Here is a 21285-nt window from a genome sequence, read left to right on the forward strand (position 1 = left end):
TGAGTTGCTTTTTATAAAAATAAAAACTTTAAACGTTAAGTGATTCCGATCACTCTTGCTTTATTATGAACACATTTTCATTACAAAAACAGCTTGATTCTCATATCAATGTTATATATATGTAATAATATAATGTTGCATCGTCATTTCTTGGTTAGAAAGATACATTTTTATCCCCTGAGCTTTATGTATTTTCTATAACACGTTACAGAATTCAGGCAATGTATTCGTCTCAGAGCTACATTTGCATCACAGTTTTTCTGGCATCGTAACAGTATTGTTTGCCGGCAGTTCAAGTAACGTTATGTCTTACCCTCTGGAATATCTAAAACTGAGGCACCTCCATTGAAGCTTCCTCAGTCCATTTTGAACATGTCTATATATATATATATATATATATATATATATATATATATATATATATATATATATATATCTGCGCGTTAAGGCAAGACTACACCGAAAGCTTTACTCACTTAAAGCTAATTTAGAATTTTAAGAACATTGACTCTAGAATAAAACAGAGTCTGGTACATTAGGACGGTAAGACACAACAGATCAGGTAGTAAAAGTTGTAAAAAATGCACAATCATAAACATCTTTGGTCCTTCTCTTCATTGTATCACTTCAGCACTTCACAGCTGTAGTCTTTAGACTGCATTTTACCCTCATATGGCTTCACTCTTTTATTGCTCTTTACTCTATCTTATCAGCTCAAGCAAAATGTATAACGTCCGGGACATCTCTTGTGGCCTCCGCCTGGTCGTCTGCTTCAGAGTGATCCTGAGGACTGTCGGTTCTTTTGTTCACTGCTCTCTGTTCCTCAGAGTTCCCTTCCCTTTCATGTGTGTCTTCAGGGCGTTTGGAATTCCTCCTCCCACAGAGTGATCCTTCCTTGCCACGCTTTACCAAACCCAGGAACAGGGCACTAAGTCCCATGCCGCCTGCACAGGAGTAGAAGGCGGCTCCATAGTTCTGAGTCACATCCACCAGCAAACCTGGGGATAGAGGAGAATTAAAAAGGGGCACTCCACCAACTCACTTGTCACGAGGAGTACAACTAGTGCCTCCTGTGGCTCTGCAGCGGGCTGAGAAAATAACCCCGATGATGTCATAGTGATGTCATCGGGGTTATCTCACTTTGGGCTTGGAGACGATGCGACTTTGAATTTTTTTTACATAAAGCCTGTATTACAAACTGAAGGTGTGGAGTTCACAAGACACTTACAAGAAGGGAAAGGTCTTACGAAAAGAAAAAAAAGCCATTGAGCTGCATTATGGGAAATGTAGAATTTAGTGTAGATATTTTGCCTTTCACCTTTTTGTTGATCTGTCTTCCGCAAGTCCCTTAACTTTACAGAAGCGAAGTACTATATGATGGAGTAGCTCTTTAAAGCAGACATCAGCTATTCCCTCAGAAAGCCTCTGAGAAAGATGATAAATCAATAATATTAGAAACTAGACCTCAGAACAGCATTAATGCAGTTACTGTTGCTTTAACTCATTGTCTCTCTCTCTCTCTTGCTCTCCATCTTTCAGCCTTGATTTTACTGTGCGACATGTGCATACAGTCGATGGAAATTCATATCTGAATCATCCTTGTGTGTACAGAAGATAAAAGCTGTAGTAAAGTGAAACCATAGCCAGTATCTAGAATACACTTATCACTGCAAGATGACTCTTACCTCCAAGTGGGGGTCCAGCCAGCCCAGCAAAGCTCTGTATGAACACATAGACACCAGCGGCTGAAGGCATCCTCTCTATGCCCACCACGTCATCCTCAGCCAGCATGGGGATGTGGCTGCATGATATGGTTCCCATAAAGAACCCATATAAAGCGCAGCACACAGCCAGGCTGTAGAAATCCGCAGCCAGAGTGAATCCAACCAGGTCCGCCGTCATTGCGATCACGCACACCAGAAGCACGAGCAGCTTCCGCTTCCTGAACCACTCCCGCGTCAGGATCCACCCGATGGAGAGCCGGCCAAAGATCTCCGCCACAGCCATGATGGAGAGCGTGTAGGCGGCGAGGTCCCGCTCCACGCCGCGACTCACGCTCAGCTCGATGATGTATAGCGGAGGGGCGAAGAAGCCGAGCGTGGCGAGCAGTCCGAACAGAGAGTAGAGAATGAAGCTGCACTCTCTGAGGACGGAGAAGTCGAGGAGTTTGGATTTCTTGGCAGGCGGCTTTTCATCACCGGATGTCATTCCCCCATTTCTCAGCACTTGTTTCTCTGCATCTTCGCTCTTTTTCTCCTCCGTTTCAAATTCTCTAATCTCTGCCACAATGCTTTCCACAGATTTCCTTGCTTCTTCGTGCAACATCGTCTTCTCCTCCGGGCTGCTGTCGTCTGTGTCCTTTAGAGACCGGACACTGGAGACCTCAGTGACCACAGAGCCTCTGGTTAGGTCATTGTCTGGACTATGGGAGTTTATTTGTGCATGTGAGGTATTGTTTATGCTACAGTCCTCTGGGTTTATGCCCTTGCCATTTTCTGATGTACTGAGAGTTTCCAGCTCCTTGGGGGACAATTCGTCAGTCTCTGTCTCATCGGTCGATCTGGGTTTGATAATGATTGGCCGAAGCAGAGCACCAGCGATTATTATGGTGCTCTGCAAACCTCCTATCACTGCCATGGTATGTCGCCAGCCAATACGGTCCCTCAATGCAGAAAAGGCTGAGGGGCAAGAGGAGGCTTTTAAGCGAGTATTCATCAATTAAACTGCATGCACAATGAGGTCATAAGTATGGAGTGTTTGAGATGTGACTTGTGTATACAGACTGTTATGGAAATGCACAACAGAAACAGAGGACATGACTTCTTGGTGCCGTCAGTGGTACGTTTAGCTGTGTTTCTCTGCATTACAAGATAAGGCGAGCAAAGTCCAATGAAAGGACTAAAAATATAATATACAAGTACTAATATAATATATAATAATTAGTATAATATACTAATATTTGGCTCTTAGTCTAAGCCCAATGGTTCCCACTATAGGCTTTAAAACAGGTAAAAATTGCATAGTTTGATTTTAGAAATAGGCTAAATAATTTCCTAGAACAGCTGAAGATTATTCAAACAAGAATAAAGTGTGTATTTGTTACGGACTTTTTATAATAATTCAAAATAAACTACAGTGCCCATGTTCATGTTAAGTAAGAAAAAGTGTGACTATTGATGTGTTTTTTAATAGTTGTTGGACAACTACATGGATTAATTGTTAGTGATATCAGTTGATTGTTTTTCGTCTTTTCTTGGTCATTTTTGACAGTAAGAAAAATGTACGATATTGCCAGACTTAACCTTTATAGCCCCGGAGTCTTCCAATAAAAATATTTCGTAACACATTTTATTTAAAAGTCTTTCCTCGACTTTTTCTGTCATTGAATAAGCTGTACAAGCCTTAAAGAGTTGCAAATTAAAAAAAAAAACGAATTGGTCGCATGCTTTTCCTTAACCCCCGTACAAACGCGTGTCTTCTCCAACTGTGGGCAGAAAACATCAGTGGAGGCCGTCGCACTCACCTGGTGCGAGGGCAAACATGGACAGGGACTCTCCAGTGGAGGCCACGGCTGTGACCAGAGACCGTCGGCGTGAGAAATACTGGGAAAGGATGGTCACAGTGGGCAGGAAGGTCAGACAGTAGCCCAGACCTGCACAGTGGAAAAGATTCAAGCTTTTACACTGAAATTCAGCCGGACAAGCCGCTAAAAAGCAAACTCAAAGAATAGCAGCTTTATGTAGATGTTCAAATAGGGAGATAAGGGAATAAAAAGCAATTACATACCTGTAATTAAACCATAGGTGATGTACATTTGATTGACGGAGCAGGTAAAGCTGGTTGCAATGGTACCGGTGACAACGACTAATCCTCCGATCATAACAACAGGTTGGAACCCAAAGCGGTTCGTCAACACAGCGGAGAGAGGACCTGAGGTTTAAATTAAAAGTTGTTTAGTGTAGACAACGGAACAGTGACTCTCACAACATCGTGATCATTTCAATCTATAGTCTGTACTTTACCATTGAAGGTCATGCAAAACACGCAGATGGAGACAATCCAGGAGACCCGACTGTTGGTCTCTCCAAACTCGTCCATCACGTCCTGGAGGAAGATGCCGAAGATCTTAATGGTGCCGTAGGTGAAAGCCTCCACCACGAAGAATGCTGCAGCCACCACCCATCCCCAGCCTCCGTCAGGGGCTTCTGGGTACACATTGGGCCCCAAGAAACGTGTCCCCCTAGCTCCACACAGTGCCATGCCCTGTAAAGACAAACGACAGTTTGAGTGACTGGCAGAGTGGGAAAGACATTTTCCAAAGTCAAAAACAAAATAATGTAGCTGTGAATCTATTAAGTCATGCAAACACCAAAACACAGTTATGAATATCCAGTCTGGCAATTAAATGTTAAAATGGCTTGCCATAGTTTTTCCTCGGAATAATTACATTGCAGATATCCAGAATATTCATTCTAGGCATCAAAAATGCAATTGTAGATATGCGAAATTGAAAGCCCAATACACATGAATGGCATCATTTTTCCTAGGAAGAATGACGTTATGGATATCTGAAATGTCATTTGTGTGTAGAAAAAATGTCATTGTGGATATCTGAAATACTTTTTTTGATTGGAAGAAACAGGTTACAGATATCTGCAATTATGTCCACTCTAGTTGTTAAATCTTTACTGTTTAATATTTATATTACTTGTCGCTCTTGTTTTTTTTACCATGTATCTTGTGTGCACTGTCCACTTTGCTGCTGTGATCCTGTAAATGTCCCCACTGCGGGACTAATAAAGGTTTATCTTATCTTATCTTATCTAAATGTCAAAACGGCCACTTAAACTTTAATGGATTTAAATATATTTTAAATATAGTTTTGAAATAAGTAAGTACAATAAAAGTTGTATATATCTTAAAATACAATTTCTACTCTACACAATGTTATTGTGGATATCTTTAATTACCATTCTGACAAACGAGAATACAAGTTTGACTAGGAGAAATGTTATTATCTAAAATGTAATTAAAGATAGAGGGCCGGTTTGATGTAGTGTTAAAATGGCTTGCCTTAGAGGATGAATACTGCTAATAGTCCACAGTTCGGATTTACTTTAAAATTCATATTCCTTGAAGTGTTTCTTTTTTTTCTACTTTTTTCCCTTCATTTCCTTATTTTAAAACATTTAAAGTATAATTTCAATAGAAATAGATATTATCGAATTGTTGTTACATTCTATAACAAACATCAATTTCCTAAAGCTAAATGGAAAGGGGGGGGGGGGGGGGGAGAGAAGAGATCCTTGTCTGTGCGGCTATGATCCAACCCCCACACACCTTTGTTGTTTTTATGATGATACAATTATATAACACACACACAAGTCACGTTTTGTCTGATCATGTTTGCCTTGTCCTGTTAAAAATATGATTATAATTTAAGTTTAAAACAGGACCATTTACTATCTGTCTTTCCTTAATTGAGAGGGGTGGGAGGATAATGCTGAATAGACCCAACCATCACGAGGCTGACGCATTGCTGTCAGTCCGGCGTCCGGCGTCCGGCGAAATACACACTTTGTAAGTACTTCTATGTCGTCTGTTTGAGCCATACATTTAATTCTACACGTGCCGACTATATACAGTGTTTTACTAAAGCAAACATACTCGTATATTTTGAAGTAGCTTTTGTTAAATTGATCGGGTCTCACCTCCGTGTAGCTACTTTCAGAGCGAAATGACGCTGTTAAATCCACAATTCGCTCCACGAGTCCCGCTGTAGTCCCCGCCCATGTTTCGCGCAGCACCTATGCACTTTTCCTACACATTCTCACGTGCACATGGTCTGCAAACACACACGCGTGGGGGGGCTCTGCCTCATACAATCTCACATTGTAGGACACCCCCCCCCCCCCCCGGATAATGCCCGGAGGGGGGGGGGGGGGGTTTAAGAGATCAGGTTACTGACAGTTCTCCCCCACAACCCCCTTTAACTGGGCAGTAGTAGACCGGGACAGGTCTTAGGTCATGGCTGGTGGGGGAGGGACTCTATTCGGTCCTTCCCACAACTAGATTTTCCACCACTATCTGGCAGGTGAGATAGTAATCTTCCTAAAGTGACCATCAAATTCAGACTTGTTCCGCAGACGGTTTTTGTTTCTCAATGGTACATGCTGACATCTCTTTTTTTTAATTGCTTTAGTACTTGGGCTGGAAAAAATGTATCAGGGCTGATCCCTGTGCAAGTGTCTGTGGTGGTAATGTGTAATCTGTGGCATAATGATGACTGGTAACACAAGTTTAGCTTGATATATCGCCAACAAGAGGGAAGGCACACTGCTAGATGCAAATTACCGGTTGGGCCGGTCGAGGTCATTAACCCAACGCCCTATGGCTTCCTCATTGTCAGTATGTTAACATGCCCACAAGGTTGTAGGAAGAAAATGGTTTAAGGCAGGGAAACATGGTATTTATCTCAATCCTTGATTACAGGCTTGTTTATTGTTTCCATGGTATTTTACAGCAGTGTTTCTAAATGATTATAATAAATTGTGTGCTCACTTTATTCTGTCGGGGATTACTTACTACCCTCACTGACTGTCATATATATATATATATATATATATATATATATATATATATATATATATATATATATATATATATATATTTCTTATACAACTTTAATTTCATTTAGTTGACTTTGTCACATGACAAGCTAAAGTTAAATAAATGAAACCTACGTAACCCTTTTGCAGAACTTGAGCCAAAATGGTGGCGGGTTTCACCCCGTTTCTCTTGTCTGGGATGCTGATGTGTGGTCTGCTGCTCCACACGGTGTCCCGACATGGAGCCAGTGTGAAGAAGCCCAGTAAGAAGCCCAACTTTATCATCATACTGGCAGATGATATTGGCTGGGGTGACCTGGACGCTAACCGGCCTGAAGAGAAGGCAAACAACACGCCCCACCTCAACCTGATGGCCGAGCAAGGACTAAGGCAGATAACTTATTCCTTAATTCTACACCTGATCTGTTAAGTAGCTCTAGATTCCAAGTCATATTATCAAAGTCTGTTGAAAATCCTATGACTTAACCTCTCTGATATCATAGTCTCCAGGGCTTGTACTGCACAGGACACGACAGGACGTTTTTTATACTTTCCCCCTCTGTGACATTCCCTTCAAATTGCCAACAAGGTAAAGTGTCCTTAAAAATAATCCTGACTTCTTCCAGATTGACAGACTTCCATTCTCCCGCCTCAACCTGCTCCCCATCCCGTGCTGCCATCCTGACAGGCCGCTACGGCCTGAGAAATGGTGTGACTCATAACTTTGCTGTGAGCTCTGTGGCCGGCCTGCCTCTGTCTGAAGTCACCTTGCCCCGCCTCCTACAGAAAGCGGGATACTACACCGCCATGGTCGGGAAATGGCACCTCGGCCACAATGGACCATACGGTCCAACTAACAGAGGTAAAGGGCAGCTTGACATTTATACCCCAAAAACCACTGGGCACCTAACGTAACACAACAGGCTCAGATGAGGCAGGAACTTCACAGAGGTGTGTGAATTGTGGTTGAACTCCTCCCTCATTATTCAGCCAATCAATAGAGATTGGTTTTGGGTATAAACATTCCATTGCCTACAGAAATGGACAACTCAAAATTGAAGCGCAAATAAGACTATCTACTGTTAGCTATGTTTTGTGTCTGTCCTATGTCTTATGTAAATAAGAACAAAGGATATCAGGTTATCATAAAGTATGACATAGCACTGCTCAAAGGTCACAGTCCAGCCTTGAGGATGTGCAAAATGATATCAGTGCTATTAATAATTGAAGAATTGCTGAGACACTAGCGCAGTGCAATGTACAAGCATTGATTTAACAGTTGAAGAATTTCAAACGTTATACAAATGTTTGTGTCGGCCACATAAAAGAATGAGGCGTGAGCGTACGTGTACTGTTCCTGTTGCACTGTAATGTATCTTTCCAGCTCAGTCTCACGGCGTCAGTCAGTTTTTCTTGGCCGACGTAGCCGCGCGGAGTGTGCGAGGGAATCCCTCTGCCTCGCTGCAGGGAAAAGACTACAAAGGACACAACTCCCTGCAGATGTATCCGGAGAGGAGACACACTTGCTCTTGACTTTTTCGCTTACAGCTGACTCAACAGCAGCCCCCACTACCACTTGCAGATGCTGTTGTACACAGCTCCAGGGTGTAATGTTAATAGGGATATCCCAGATGTGTCTCTTGAATCAGAATCAGAACCGTTTTATTGCCATGGTATGTTGAACATACAAGGAATTTGACATGACGGGACGTGCTTAACATTTAACAATCAACAACAATCAGTGCAAGTAGAAACATATTAAAATTTACAGAGAGATTTCTTGCTCGCTGTTGGTGTACAGGGAGAAGAGCAGAGGGGAAAGAACGCAGTCTTGGGGGGGGGAACCGGTGCTGATGGTCCTGGAGGCAGAGACGTGTCTTCCCAGCTTGACGTGCTGCTTCCTGTCGGACAGGAAGTCTGTGATGAGTCGGTGCACGTGCAGCTGGGAGAGCTTGTCATGCAGCAAAGACGGCGATGACGGTGTTGAAGGCAGAGCTGAAGTCCACAAACGGGATCCTGGCGTAGGTTCCTGGGGAGTCCAGATGCTGGAGGATGAAATGAAGGGCCAAGTTGACTGCGTCGTCTACAGACCTGTTGGCTCTGTAGGCGAACTGCAGGGGGTCCAGGAGTGGGTCGGTGAGGGTTTTAAGGTGGGACAGGACAAGGCGCTCAAAAAGACTTCGTGACCACAGAGGTCAGGGCGACAGGCCTGTAGTCATTGAGTCCTGTGATCCTTGGTTTTTTTGGGGACGGGGATAATGGTGGAGGCCTTGAAGCAGGCTGGTACGTGGCATGTCTCCAGGGAGGCGTTGAAGATGTCTGCAAACACCGGAGACAGCTGATCAGCACAATGCTTCAGGGTGGAGGGGGAGACAGAGTCCGGGCCGGCTGCTTCTTTGGGGGGGTTTTGTTTTTTAAAAAGCCTGTTGACGTCTTTCACCAGAATGGAGAGAGTCGTCACTGGGGAGGGGGGTGGGGGGGACATTGGGATGGGTGATACAGAGGCATGGGCCCTGGGCTGGGGGAGGGGGACCTGGTTGTCTGGGGCTGGTTGATGGAGCTGTGGGGGATGGAGTCAGGGCTGACCCATTGTCTGTCAAAGCCACAGTAGAACTGGTTCAGCTCGTCTGCCAGGTGGAGGTCAATTCATGGACATGTGGTCTCTTGTGCTTGCGTGAGAACACACAAACTGTTAAACAGGCTTTAGCGCCTGAAAACTGATCACAGTGTAGTTCAGAGACACATAGTGTCATTCAGAGGTATTCTATGGTAGACTAAACATAAACACCAAATTAACGGTGCAAGTGACTCTTTCCGAGGTCAAAAAAGGAGCTTTCATGTCTTTCTTATATTAGTAAAACATTCGATATTATTGGTTGAGAAATATTTCTTCCTGTTAACATTGTGTAAATGTGTGTTGTCTCTTTGGCAGGCTTCGACTACTACCTTGGTATTCCCTACAGTAATGACATGGGCTGCACTGACATACCTGGATACGATCTGCCACAGTGCCCTCCCTGTGACTCGTCGTCTGGGCGTCAAGTGATCAGGTCTGTGCTCCTTCTTCAACAAATATGATGCTCTCTGGACATAATGAATTTAATTTATTTTTAAAAGGAACGATGCAATTTCACATAATAGAGGGCATGCAACTGATGAGGACAGAGAGATAGCTAGTTTTCAACTCCCTAGTTGGGCTTTTACATGAACAGTGCAATTAAAATATAGAGCGTTCTATGTAATAAAAACACAATACATTCAGAATATGGGGACACATTTAAATACACATCACACAATACCAATACCACAATACATCTTGGTAAGATATTTATATTTGACAGTCAAATTCACTTGTATACTCCAGTCAATTTACCTGTCTACATTCTGATAGTATTATATACAACTTTGATATCGAAGTATGAAGAGTGCACATGTTATATGTTTTTGTGCATTGGGAGTCATAATCAGTTTATGACTGACCAAACACAAACAGACTCTGCCACTCAGCCTACTTAGCAAGACTTACGGTAAATAGTGCCAACTGCTACTTATTCCAAAACCTGTAATCACATACGACATGTATCGTGTTATTATTCTCCATTGTTCACACGCTTTAGATTGGAGAGGAGCGTGCACGGAGGCTGTTATTCCAAATTGGGCCTCCCTCTGGTTGAAAACGGTAGTATTGTGGAGCAGCCGCTTGACCTGTGGACACTAACGGAGCAATATAAATCTGCTGCGACCAGGATTATACACAATGCAAGGTACAATACAGCTGCAAACAAACACAATACGATCAGACATTTATATGAGGCTGCTGACGTGTGCATTTCAAGTCATTCTCCTCTCTCGTATTTCCTAAATACTAGTCTAATGTCTATGTAACTATAATATACTGTATCATAGTGCCTACATACAGATGCATATAATGTTTTTATAAATCATAAGGTTGCACTGATTCAATTTCTTCATATGATATTTAAAAACAGTATGGCAGACGTAGCTGTTGATCATAAGTGTTTCTGTTTGAGTTTGACAGGCTGCTGCAGTGCAGATACACATGAACGAAGGGGGCGTGAGCTCACCTTTTACTGAATAATTATGCCACCTGGGTGTTTAATTAAGCTGGGGCTCAACGATAAGGATTGCCCGTTTTCCTGGGGCTAGTAAAATGCCACATCGGGCAAGTAAATCTGGCAATTCACTTCAGCTTTTCAATCATCCTGGAAACAGGATTCATGCACTATGAATGCCACACAGAATATGTTTCATGATTGAATCTACAAAATGTACTGTATAACTTTAGATTTATCAAAATACTGCAAAATGTAGTTAAACAAAATTCTAAATGTCATGTTGGGGGGGGGGGGGGGGGTGCCAGTATCGTATGTATGCAAGCTACTGAACATTAGCAAATAAGAAATAAATTAGTTATTGCGTTAAGTTGCACACATCATTGAAGTTCTCTGACAGGGCGTCACATTATTGATTGTCTCTGCAGGGAGCGAGGACTGCCCTATCTCCTCTACATAGCGCTGGCTCACATGCACGTGCCCCTGGCCCCTCCGCTCCCCCCAGATGCCTCTGCCACCACCCGTCGCCCAGATGACGCCGAAGTGTACGCCGCAAGCCTGCGAGAGATGGACGGCCTGGTGGGGGCGGTAAAGAGCGCCTCCGATGCCGCAGACAAAGACAATACTCTCATCTGGTTCACTGGTCAGTCTGCTCCGATGGATTATGTCTGCTCTCCCACACTACCGGTTGTAACGGTTGTCCTGGAAATAGCCGTAAACACTGTCTTATGTGTGCGCGTTGTGTTTAGGTGACAACGGTCCTTGGGAAAAGAAGTGCCAGTATGCAGGAAGTGCGGGACCTTTCGTGGGAAAGTGGCAGACCAGCAGAGGTATAAAAAAAATAGACATCCTGAGAAATTCTAAACTCTTTTCATGCATGCTTTATGAGGGGGATTGATACTGTACACACTGGTACATCTTTTGCCCGCTGTGTTAGGCGGAGGCTCGGCTAAGCAGACCACCTGGGAGGGAGGTCACAGGGTGCCAACAGTGGCTTATTGGCCCGGGAGGATTCCTGCAAATACCACCAACTTTGCCCTGCTCAGGTACCCCATGACTACTGCATTCTTTTGTCCTTTATTCAAATATGTTTACAACGATTGCATGGATTGCCATGACACTTGGTAAAAGAGCTTCATGGTCAAAGGATGAATCCTAATGGTTTTGGTGATTCTTTGACTTTTCCTCTAGTGCCACCAGCAGGTGAAAGATTTTTGACTAAATTTAAGATCGCATGACACAAAACAGTCTTCTCCTCTCCTCTTTACGTCCTCTTGCAGCGGAATGGACATCTTCCCAACCCTTCTGTCCCTGGCAGAGGTAACTCCCCCCTTAGACAGGCGTTACGATGGCATTGACGCCACAAATATCTTCCTGCACGGTCAACAGACTGGTCATGAGGTACGAAGTAGATTTTGTATCATTTCCCCGTACTGTCTGCGGGGGTCGTGGATTGGGTTCCTTGTTGCAGACACAAGTTCTTCTCTTCTGTCTTGTAGTTTCTGTTCCACCCTAACAGTGGGGCTGCGGGGAACTTTGGTGACCTGCAGACAGTTCGAACAGAGACACACAAAGCTTTCTACATCACAGGTACAAGTCAGACTGTACGTGTCCACAGTGGAAAAAACAGTCACACTACATTACAGTCTTATTAACGTGTCTCTGCAGCGCGGCTTGTTATGTTGTACACACGTCCCCCTTTTCTTTGCAGGTGCAGCTGAGGCGTGTGGCGGTGCAACAGGAAGGCAGCAACTCCACGACCCGCCGTTGATATTCGATTTGGAGCGCGACGAGGCGGAGGAAACACCCCTGGGTGTTGAGACACCGGAATACCAGGCGATAGCGGAGAAGGTCGCCCGCGGGAGGGAGAAGCTGTTGTGGGACATTGCCACCGACGAGTCCGTGTCCAGCGCAGACTACAGCACAGACGCATCAGCAGCGCCCTGCTGTGACCCAACACAGGCTGTGTGCCGCTGCCACACACTGGGCTGAGGGGTGGGGAAACCACACACACACACACAGACACACACAATAGGCTGAAAGAGAAGCCCACAGACGACGCAAACAGACGTGGAGACAAATATCTCCTTCAGATGTGTTCAGCTGTTTTTGACATTTTTTTTGTCAAGAAGCAGCAGAGATGTGCAAACAAGCAGAGAGCAAAGAGTTGCAGGCGGCTGAACTGTGACCAGTTGGGATTGTGAGATCAGTAAAGACAAAATTACAATTTATAAATCAATTCGTTGCAGTGCAATTCATGAATTAATGTTTGTCGTTGTCCAAAGGTTAGCTTCGTTGTTGTGATTTGTTGGATATTCTATGAGATGTAATGAAGGATTTAAACATTATCAATACAAATGATGCTAGTAAAAAAAATAAAAAATCAGAACTACACCATGCAGAGGTTGAATCACTTCTCAGCTTTAATGAGTCTCTGGTGTCAATGTCCAGTATTAAACAGCTCAATGCAGCGTACGGGTGTCCTAGCAGTGCCACCTTTTGGCAAATCAAATGGCATTACCATGTTACTTATTACAACAGTACTATATATAAATGTTATATATACATTATACACACAATAAAAATCCTCAATATATATTTACGCATTGGTAGGTCTATGCGTTGATGTGTAATACTTAAAAACATTTTGCAAAAGAATATTTCATACATCAAAGTAAAAATAACTTGCATGTTAACATACTGTTTTCAGCATCATTTATAGTAAATACAAATATCAGGGTATCACTGAAATTCAAGGACCTGTAACTTCGCCGTGTACAGCTTTCACCATCGAGCGTTTCACAGTTAGCGGATGACTCCCCCCACATATTTGTTATCAGGTTACATTTGTGACTCTGCAGGTGTTTAGTCTCATCTAGCGCTACCATAATTAGTATGACAGCTGCATCTGCAAGTCATATTATACTTGCATCTTTTCCTTCTTGAGTGAACGACTGCTCCCACTTTGTTGAGGGGTGACACATTTAATGCCCATTGATAACATTCCTCAGGCCTGGCAAACATGTCCTTTATTATTGACTTTCAGGTGCTTTTTGTGAATCTGGCCCATGTTTACTTCAGGCCAGGCCCGCCTGTCGTCTCCTCTACTACCTTGATATATTCAGTCGGCACACTCTGCCAGATCAATCACATGTACATCTGATTGCTACCATGATAATATTGTGCAACAATAACATCATTGTGTTGTCAGGGTTTCTATATATATATATATAAAATAAAAGGTTTAACACTGTTGTTAATGGCGTAACATGGGAGTTAACAGTGGGACTCTTGGACAGTTTCAATCTGTCTAATATAGTGTGAATGTGGACCGTACCCCTTTTTACGTGTTTTTTTTTCTTTTTTTTTCTTTATTCCTTACAAAAAGTGAGAGGGACGCAGAAGACAGAAACACCAGGAAGTAACATTCTGGCAGGATTTGACCCTAGGCCAGCAGGGGTACACGTGGAAGGGTGGGGGGGGTGTCACCATGTCTCAACAGAGGAATAGTTTTGTCCAACTCCCTGCTTGAAACAGTCTGATTGTTATGCAGGGGTTGGATTGGATGTTTCGTGAGAGAGGGGGTTTGGTCAATTACTCTGGTTGCCGAACGGAGGGAACTCGTTCTCGTCGTCCAGACAGACGGGGCTCTCGGCGAACTCGTGCTCTGGGATGACCTCGCCCTTCTGGGCTCCTCCTTCCTCAGAGTAACCTGGGGAGAGAAGGGAGGAGGAAAAGAAGGTCTTTGTGGCCAGGAGCCATTTGAGAAGTTTTGAGGAAACCATTTCTAAGATAAAAACTAATTTGAAGAACATATTTATTTGTTATTGTGTTTATAACAACTTTCTGGAGTTGTGTAACAATATTTAACACCTCAGACATATAGTATAAGAGCTAGAGTAATATAGTGCATGGTAGAAGTAACTGAGAAGTATCAAGTTAAGAATCTTGGAAAGGTTTTGATTAGGAGTGCTGTACCCATGAGAGTGGTGGAGGAGGGTGGGGTTGAAGGGAGAGCCACAGTGGCAGCGTATGATTGGCTGGCTGGTTGGGGAGAGACATCCTCCGGATCCTCCTCTTCCTTCTGTTCCACCTGCTCCTCGCTGGAGTCAAACAGCCTGCACGGACAGAGAAGACAAAGGCATCACAACACCCGACTCACTGTGAGAAAACAAGCCTACAGCTGCAATCTGCAAAAAAACTAAAAGAAGTTATGATATGTTTGACATCCACGCATGATGCAGCCCACTAAGACGTACACACCTGTGCTTTTGGATCAGGACGCACTCGCCTCCGTCCTGTGGATCCACATTATAAATGTAGAGACACCCGTCTGAGGACGCCACCAGCAGGCGAGGGAGCTTCTGAATCCTGACAAGCGAAACGCCAAAAAAAAAACACAACGTGCATTTACAACACATAAACACACCTCTGAAAGAAAAACATCCCTCTCCCGTCTCGCGCTGCCTTACGTAGCGAGGGCGCTGATGTTCTTCAGGCCGAACATGTTGAGTCGCACTGTGGCGAAGGCTCTGTCCTGATGCATCATGTCGGACACCTGGGTGGGCAGGTAGGTGCTGGCCGCTGTGAACATTTTGCCCATGTACGCTGACCATGTGGGAGACTCCTCGTCTTGACTGGAAGGAAACAACAGAAGTTAATCACCACTGGAGACATTCAGATTTCTTTCTGTGATACTGGATTTTTACATAGTAAGCCACTACTGGATTGCTTTACATCAGAAATACAGCAGAGGGTGCTGGTCCTTCCACGCATTGTCCTTTTCTGAACCATGCAAGGTTCAGAAAAGGACAATGCGTGGGAAGCAGACTTTTAACACAGAGGAATCCCTTGTTACTGTAATAATAGTATTAGTATTAGTATTATTTTACCAGAGGTATTTCTTGTTTTTAAAGTCTGCAAATAACTTTATTTTGATCTGGATGAAAGTACCAGCTTCATCATCACACTATTTCTAAGCTAGTTAGTCAAGTAAGTAATTGATTGACAGAAAACAAAGCAGTGAATTATTAATTGTGTGTGTGTGTGTGTGTGTGTGTGTGTGTACCTGGGGCTGTGCTGCTCCAGTTTAAAGATATGGACCGTCTCAGTGTTGCTGGAGGCGCACAGGAACTGGGCGTCGGCGCTGAAGGACAATGAACTGATGCTAACATATCTGACACCGACGAGAGACGGAAAAGGGTGAAACAGTTGTGATTAGATGTACATTTCTATTGAAAAATACATGACACATGATTGATTTAAAAAATATACTCATCCACCAGACCACAATTAGCCCAAATGTAGACATTTGTCCATGTTTTTACACGGCACCTACTGTGTGCATGTGTGTGAAAACAGCCTCTCTGAGTCTACTGTTTCGTCCTTGTCTTAATCACAATGTCCCAATCCCTGATACTCGGTCGCTGACAATGGAAGCGGCACAGTGCATTCACAACAAACTACCATTGGCTACTGAGCAGCAGGAGTTGTCTTACTAACCTGAACGGTAACTGTTGAGCAATAGGAGGTGTCATTTAAACTGCTGACCTTCTGTCACCTCTCTGTCGTCTCTGGCACGCAACCCCCATGAATCATCTTGTCCACAGTGTGCTTTGTTAATACTTTCTTGTTGAAATACAGGACGAAATTGTGAGCGCTAACCTTTTCATGCCTCTGCGGAATTCAAACAGCCTCTGTCCTTCAGGAACGCTGAAGACTCTGATAACGGTGCCCTGTAGAGGAGGAAGTGGTCAGACGGAGGCCGGTGGGCGATGAAACAGAAGGAGGGATAAAAAGAAAGAAAGAAGGAGTCCTCACCTTCTCTGAAGCGCTGGCCAGTTTGGTGCCAGAGCCGTTGAAGGTGAGGGCCGCCAGGGGACTGTCGTGGGCTTGGATCAGCGTCAGGGTGCTCTGAAGGGGCAAATACATTTATTTTAAACCTCCTTTTTAAAGAGACACGACAACAGCTGCAATGTTTTTGCTTTGCTTTGCTGCTCTGTTACGAGTTCAATGTCGCCTCACCAGGTTGTTGGCATCGTAGACGGTGATCTCTCCGATGGTGGCGCTGCCAGGGTACGCCAGGTAGGAGTTACTGTGGTTGACGGAGAGAGCGCAAAGGCCTACAAGGGAGCACGGCGGAGGATTAAGGCACTCTTCTCTTTCTTCTTTGTTTTGATTTTCCTCTCTTTTATTCTTATAAAGTATGCAAAGTAAGTATTTGCCAGTTGCTTCACAATGGAGCAACACACGTGCCATCTGTGAGGGTCTATTATTTGTCAAGTATGGTCCTGAAAACTCCCACATCAAGCAAACTATGCATGTCAACACAATATTGAGTGAACTTAATTATTTTTCTGCAAATGCATGGTTTGAGTATCTTTAAATATAAGACTACATTGGCACTGTGCACCCTCGCAAGTAGCTTTAAAGCAACGCTATGCACGTTCTGAGCGAATAAATAGCACATTCAAATGGTGCCGGTGTGGCCAGTAGCTTAACGTGGCTAATATTAGCAAAGGTCTTCTACAACTGACATTGCTGAGTCAGTAATGCTGGCTTTAGGACTCCTCTCTGCTTGTGCTACTGTTACACTATGTGTGACAGCATTCAGCATTATCCTGTACATGTCACTTGTGGCCACAGTGGCCTCTATTCAGTAAAAGTTGCATATTGTTGCTTCAAAGTGAGGTAATTAAGATTTTGGTCGCGCTCTATAGGAATCAATGTGCACACTTTTTTTTACATGGTCTGTACACAGATATCTGTAGAACAGCTTGAGTGTACCTGTGGGGTTGGTGGGTGTGTTCAGCAGGGTTTTGAGTAGTTTCATGTCTTTGATATTGTGGATGTAGACCGATTCCTCCAGGCACACCACCAGCCGCTTGAGGTAACAGTGACAGACGGAGAGATCAACATAAATGAATAAAATATAACGTCGCACGATCCAGAACAGCTTTTCGAAGATTACAGGTAGAGAAAGATCCGTTTCCCGTTTTTTTTTTACCTGTCTGTTGAGCCGGACGGAGAGGATGTTGTTGGAGTAGCTGTAGTTGCAAATCTCGGTGCCTTTCTTGAAGTGGTAAACGTTCATTCGCCGTGGCATGGACAGACTGACCACCACCACCAGGCTGCTGGAGAACAGTCGCTCCACGATGTAAACGTCCGGACACTCTACTGGGAGAGGGACGAGTGAAAGACCTTGGATACGGATCGCATACTTTTACTCAGAAAAAGCCATATCACCGGTGCAGTGAATGCAAATACAATACCTTCTGTACTTAAATTACAAATGACAATGGCTTTACTGCTATCGTGCTCAGCTACCAAACCACGTTAGCTCCACTTGAATAGAAACTGCCACTCCCTCGACAGGGAGTGCATTATCGAGCTCACACTTCCTTCAAACTTTCTCTTTCATTGTTGCTATTGGGGATTACAACATTTCCTGTGTTGACCCTCTGCATGCAGAAGAGCAAACATGTTGCGTGCGGCCTCTCTGAGCCGTTGTATGACCAAAGTGAACCAGACCACAGCTCAAATAACACTGAGTAGACTTCTATCACTCTGCAGTAATGTCGCCTTGGGGCGGGGGACGCTTCGGTGGCACAATGTACTGGATTTGTAGATGTGTCTGCATTGTAAGACACGATACACTTCCTGTCACTTTAACTTTTAAGGAGTACTGCAGAGAGTGGGGTACAGTGTCCATCTTACCTCCCTCATGGATGCAGTCCAGTTTGTCCACAGCAGTGACTGAGAAGAGGCGGTAGCCGGTCTTGGTGCCCACTGACAGAGAACTACAATATAAACACAACAAACTGATTATCTTACCGGCCACATCCACCATTGTTACAAGGTGAAACACACATTGGTAACACTTTAATTACCATTTTCAATGACATTGTTTTAAAAAAGATCCTGAACTGTTTCCATGTGGATTCTGATGTGTTATATTTGCTGTCACACAGGTTACACACACACACAAAATACCAACATTTGCTGTCAACATTTTAATACACATAAAGTCTCCTATTGTTGCAGTAAAATAATCCCAAAGAAGCATTTGTATTTGTTTGGTATGGAACAGATTAGTGAATGGATTTGGTTAAAAGGAATTGCTTGCTCTTGAAAAGAATAAAATGATCCACTGCACACACGCATGTTCAATCCTGACTGTGGCACTGCACAAAACGGGCTAAAATCTCCTCAAATCTATGTAATGGATGTTATATGCCACTGGCTCTAATGACTGTCATGATCAAACTTACAGTCGCATGAGCTGAGGGGACTTCTTTACGCTATTGATAACTGAACCATCAATCGCCGTGGTCGAGTAGTAGCATGAGGCCAATGTATGTCTGTTACTGACAGGAGGCGGTCACCAGGTCAGATCCAGGCTTTACCCTCATCCGAGGAGGGTCGTCATCTGTGACATGATTTCTTCTAGACTATCTCATATTGCTGTAACGCAGCTCCCATTGAAATCTATTAATACCCCCCCCCCCCTCAAAGAAGCTTGCCTTATCTTATCTTGAAGTTGAACAAACACGATGACAAAGAGATACGACTGTTGACTGTTTGTCCACCTGCTTACACATGCTATGTGTATGTAAGGGGACAAGTGTTCTCCTGGATTTATCTGTTATAGTTAATAAACCCTAAACATGGGTCAGTGGACATCTATAACACAGGTGTGAGTCGTCGAAATTATTGGAGAGTAAAAAGAAAATGACACAGGGACCTCTGACTGTAAAGTTGCCTTCAATAATATTGCTATAACCTGAATATGAACCTATTATGGTCTATTAACTGGTGCCCAGAAGGAGGTAAGATGGAAACTTGCATGAGACAATGCTGTTTTCAATCGATTGCATTAAGCCGTGTCTTATTACACAACAGATAGAAGTTTGGTTACTAATTGTCTAGTTTAATGTTCAACGGGCCTACTTCGCTTAACTAATCTAGAAGTTGTCATGCCTGCAGAAGCTCTTGGTTTCAGTTTGGACTCACACACACACACACACACACACACACACACACACGACTCCCTGATTGTTGGCGTTATTACCAAGCGTGACAGAAAACAAACCGGGGTATAGACATGCGACTGTACATAATGATGCAACAGTCAGGTGCAGTAAGGAGATTTGAGTTCAAGCTGAGCCCGGCCCGCAGGTCGCTTACGTGGTGTCCTGGTTAAACGAGGCGCAGATGAAGGCTCGCTGCAGATCGGTGCCGTCCGTTGCGTCCTGGGACTCCTGGGACTCCATCGGAGCCGCCGAATTCCCTCTCCTCCTGCCGGCCGAGTTTGGTTGGCCTTGGGCTCGGGTCGATTCCCCGCCGGAACCCGCTTCCCCCACCTCTGCCCCCCGACTCCAAGCGCCACGCTCACACTCTTCGGGGAGAGGAATGTCCGGGCGAGACCGACTCAGATGGCACACATCACACACCGAGTCAACTACCCCAGATTGAAACAGGATACAAGATCAACGATGACACCTCCTTCAAGAGCCGTTCCACTTGAGTCGGTCGACACTGTTGTTATTGTGTTATTAACTTCCAATATCCACACGGCAAAACAAAAACAGCTGATGGGTGGATGCGTCAATTTGAGGTGCATCCTGATTGGCTGGTGGCAACATGTTAGCCCTCCTTTCCGGCGTTTCCATTGGTCGAGCCGTTTAAAGCCTCTTGTTGATTTGGCACAAAAGTTGCCAATAAAACAAGAGCCGCCCATTTAGCGGAAAAGGCGGTTGATTGGCTAATTACACGTTCAGTCTTGTCACGAGGAATTGTTTTCATGATTTCATTGGACGAGCCACGTATCAAGCTTTTCTTACCGCTCGCTCGAGCAGCGACACACCAACGACCCTGGGAGAGATGTGCAACTGCTCCACAAAGATATTCTGGTGATATATATATATATATATATTTTTGTTTATGTTAAAACTTGCCTTTACGTATATTAATTAATTAATTAATTTATACGTTTATGTTTACGTAGCTTACCCAAATACAGGTGTTACATTTTTATATTTAATATTATTTACTCTTATTTTTATTGTTTTACCTGTACCATAAATGCTGCTGTAGCGAAACAAATTCCCCTTGCGAGATTAATCAAATATCCTATCTATCTATCTATCTATCTATCTATCTATCTATCTATCTATCTATCTATCTATCTATCTATCTATCTATCTATCTATCTATCTATCTATCTAAATAGTTTCCCTGAAATAGTATACATATATTAGGCCAAGACAAACCCTTTATGTAGCCTATCTTTATTAATTATCTTGCCCCTTCTCAGTGGTGGAAAGTAAAGTACATGTACTGTTTTATTTTATTGTAATTTATATGTTACTTTATACTTGTTCTCTACATATCGTAGAGATAATACTTTTTACTTCATGTTCATCTTATCAAATGTGATGTTTTATTACAGATTTAACTACCCAACCGAATATAAATCACACAAATTAGCTGCATTTCGACCAGGCACAATGTTAGAATACTGCGTGGACATTAATATATCGGTAATAACATTATATATAATACTATAATTATGACAGGGGCCGTATTTCTGTTTGATTACATTT

The 21285-nt window shown here is 43.6% G+C and overlaps 3 protein-coding genes across 5 annotated transcripts; 1 reads left to right on the top strand and 2 right to left on the bottom strand.

Annotated features, from left to right (window-relative positions):
- Positions 1–63: 63 nt before the first annotated feature.
- On the bottom strand, positions 64–5838 carry LOC306712938 (monocarboxylate transporter 7-like). Its single transcript, XM_079182424.1, has 6 exons — positions 5712–5838; positions 4023–4263; positions 3787–3930; positions 3524–3652; positions 1686–2678; positions 64–998 (listed from the first exon to the last, which is right to left on the bottom strand). Exons 2-6 carry the CDS (start codon positions 4258–4260, stop codon positions 715–717), a joined length of 1788 nt encoding a protein of 595 aa, XP_079038550.1. The 5' UTR covers positions 4261–4263; positions 5712–5838; the 3' UTR covers positions 64–714.
- arsg (arylsulfatase G) lies at positions 5427–12910 on the top strand. 2 transcript variants are annotated; one of them, XM_079182425.1, is made up of 11 exons: positions 5427–5580; positions 6759–6998; positions 7235–7470; positions 9541–9658; positions 10226–10372; positions 11110–11324; positions 11431–11511; positions 11619–11727; positions 11962–12082; positions 12181–12271; positions 12393–12910. In XM_079182425.1, exons 2-11 carry the CDS (start codon positions 6772–6774, stop codon positions 12671–12673), a joined length of 1626 nt encoding a protein of 541 aa, XP_079038551.1. In that variant the 5' UTR covers positions 5427–5580; positions 6759–6771; the 3' UTR covers positions 12674–12910. The 2 variants fall into 2 exon arrangements, with proteins under 2 accessions (XP_079038551.1, XP_079038552.1); XM_079182426.1 differs by having other exon boundaries at positions 11962–12001.
- A 195-nt stretch (positions 12911–13105) lies between these two features.
- Positions 13106–20261, bottom strand: LOC306712940 (WD repeat domain phosphoinositide-interacting protein 1-like). Of its 2 annotated transcripts, none has more exons than XM_079182428.1 (12): positions 19868–20261; positions 18398–18480; positions 17688–17854; positions 17468–17564; positions 16706–16803; positions 16502–16594; positions 16346–16416; positions 15750–15857; positions 15154–15318; positions 14945–15052; positions 14660–14799; positions 13106–14393 (listed from the first exon to the last, which is right to left on the bottom strand). In XM_079182428.1, exons 1-12 carry the CDS (start codon positions 19951–19953, stop codon positions 14272–14274), a joined length of 1338 nt encoding a protein of 445 aa, XP_079038554.1. In that variant the 5' UTR covers positions 19954–20261; the 3' UTR covers positions 13106–14271. The 2 variants fall into 2 exon arrangements, with proteins under 2 accessions (XP_079038554.1, XP_079038553.1); XM_079182427.1 differs by having other exon boundaries at positions 17688–17857.
- Positions 20262–21285: the final 1024 nt, after the last annotated feature.

Source organism: Pholis gunnellus (genome assembly GCF_910591455.1).
Source record: "Pholis gunnellus genome assembly, chromosome: 21".
NCBI lineage: Eukaryota > Metazoa > Chordata > Actinopteri > Perciformes > Pholidae > Pholis > Pholis gunnellus.

Coding starts and splice junctions, on each gene's coding strand:
- LOC306712938 (XM_079182424.1), bottom strand. CDS start 4,260: ATGGCACTGTGTGGAGCTAGGGGGACACGTTTCTTGGGGCCCAATGTG. Junction 2,679..3,523: donor CATGTTTGCCCTCGCACCAG/GTGAGTGCGACG, acceptor CTTGCCCCTCAG/CCTTTTCTGCATTGAGGGAC. Junction 999..1,685: donor GGCTGGACCCCCACTTGGAG/GTAAGAGTCATC, acceptor CTCTATCCCCAG/GTTTGCTGGTGGATGTGACT.
- LOC306712940 (XM_079182427.1), bottom strand. CDS start 19,953: ATGGAGTCCCAGGAGTCCCAGGACGCAACGGACGGCACCGATCTGCAG. Junction 15,319..15,749: donor CTGGAGCAGCACAGCCCCAG/GTACACACACAC, acceptor GTTTCCTTCCAG/TCAAGACGAGGAGTCTCCCA. Junction 14,394..14,659: donor CTCCTCCACCACTCTCATGG/GTACAGCACTCC, acceptor TTCTCTCCCCAG/GTTACTCTGAGGAAGGAGGA.
- arsg (XM_079182425.1), top strand. CDS start 6,772: ATGGTGGCGGGTTTCACCCCGTTTCTCTTGTCTGGGATGCTGATGTGT. Junction 10,373..11,109: donor AGGATTATACACAATGCAAG/GTACAATACAGC, acceptor TTGTCTCTGCAG/GGAGCGAGGACTGCCCTATC. Junction 12,272..12,392: donor CAAAGCTTTCTACATCACAG/GTACAAGTCAGA, acceptor TTTTCTTTGCAG/GTGCAGCTGAGGCGTGTGGC.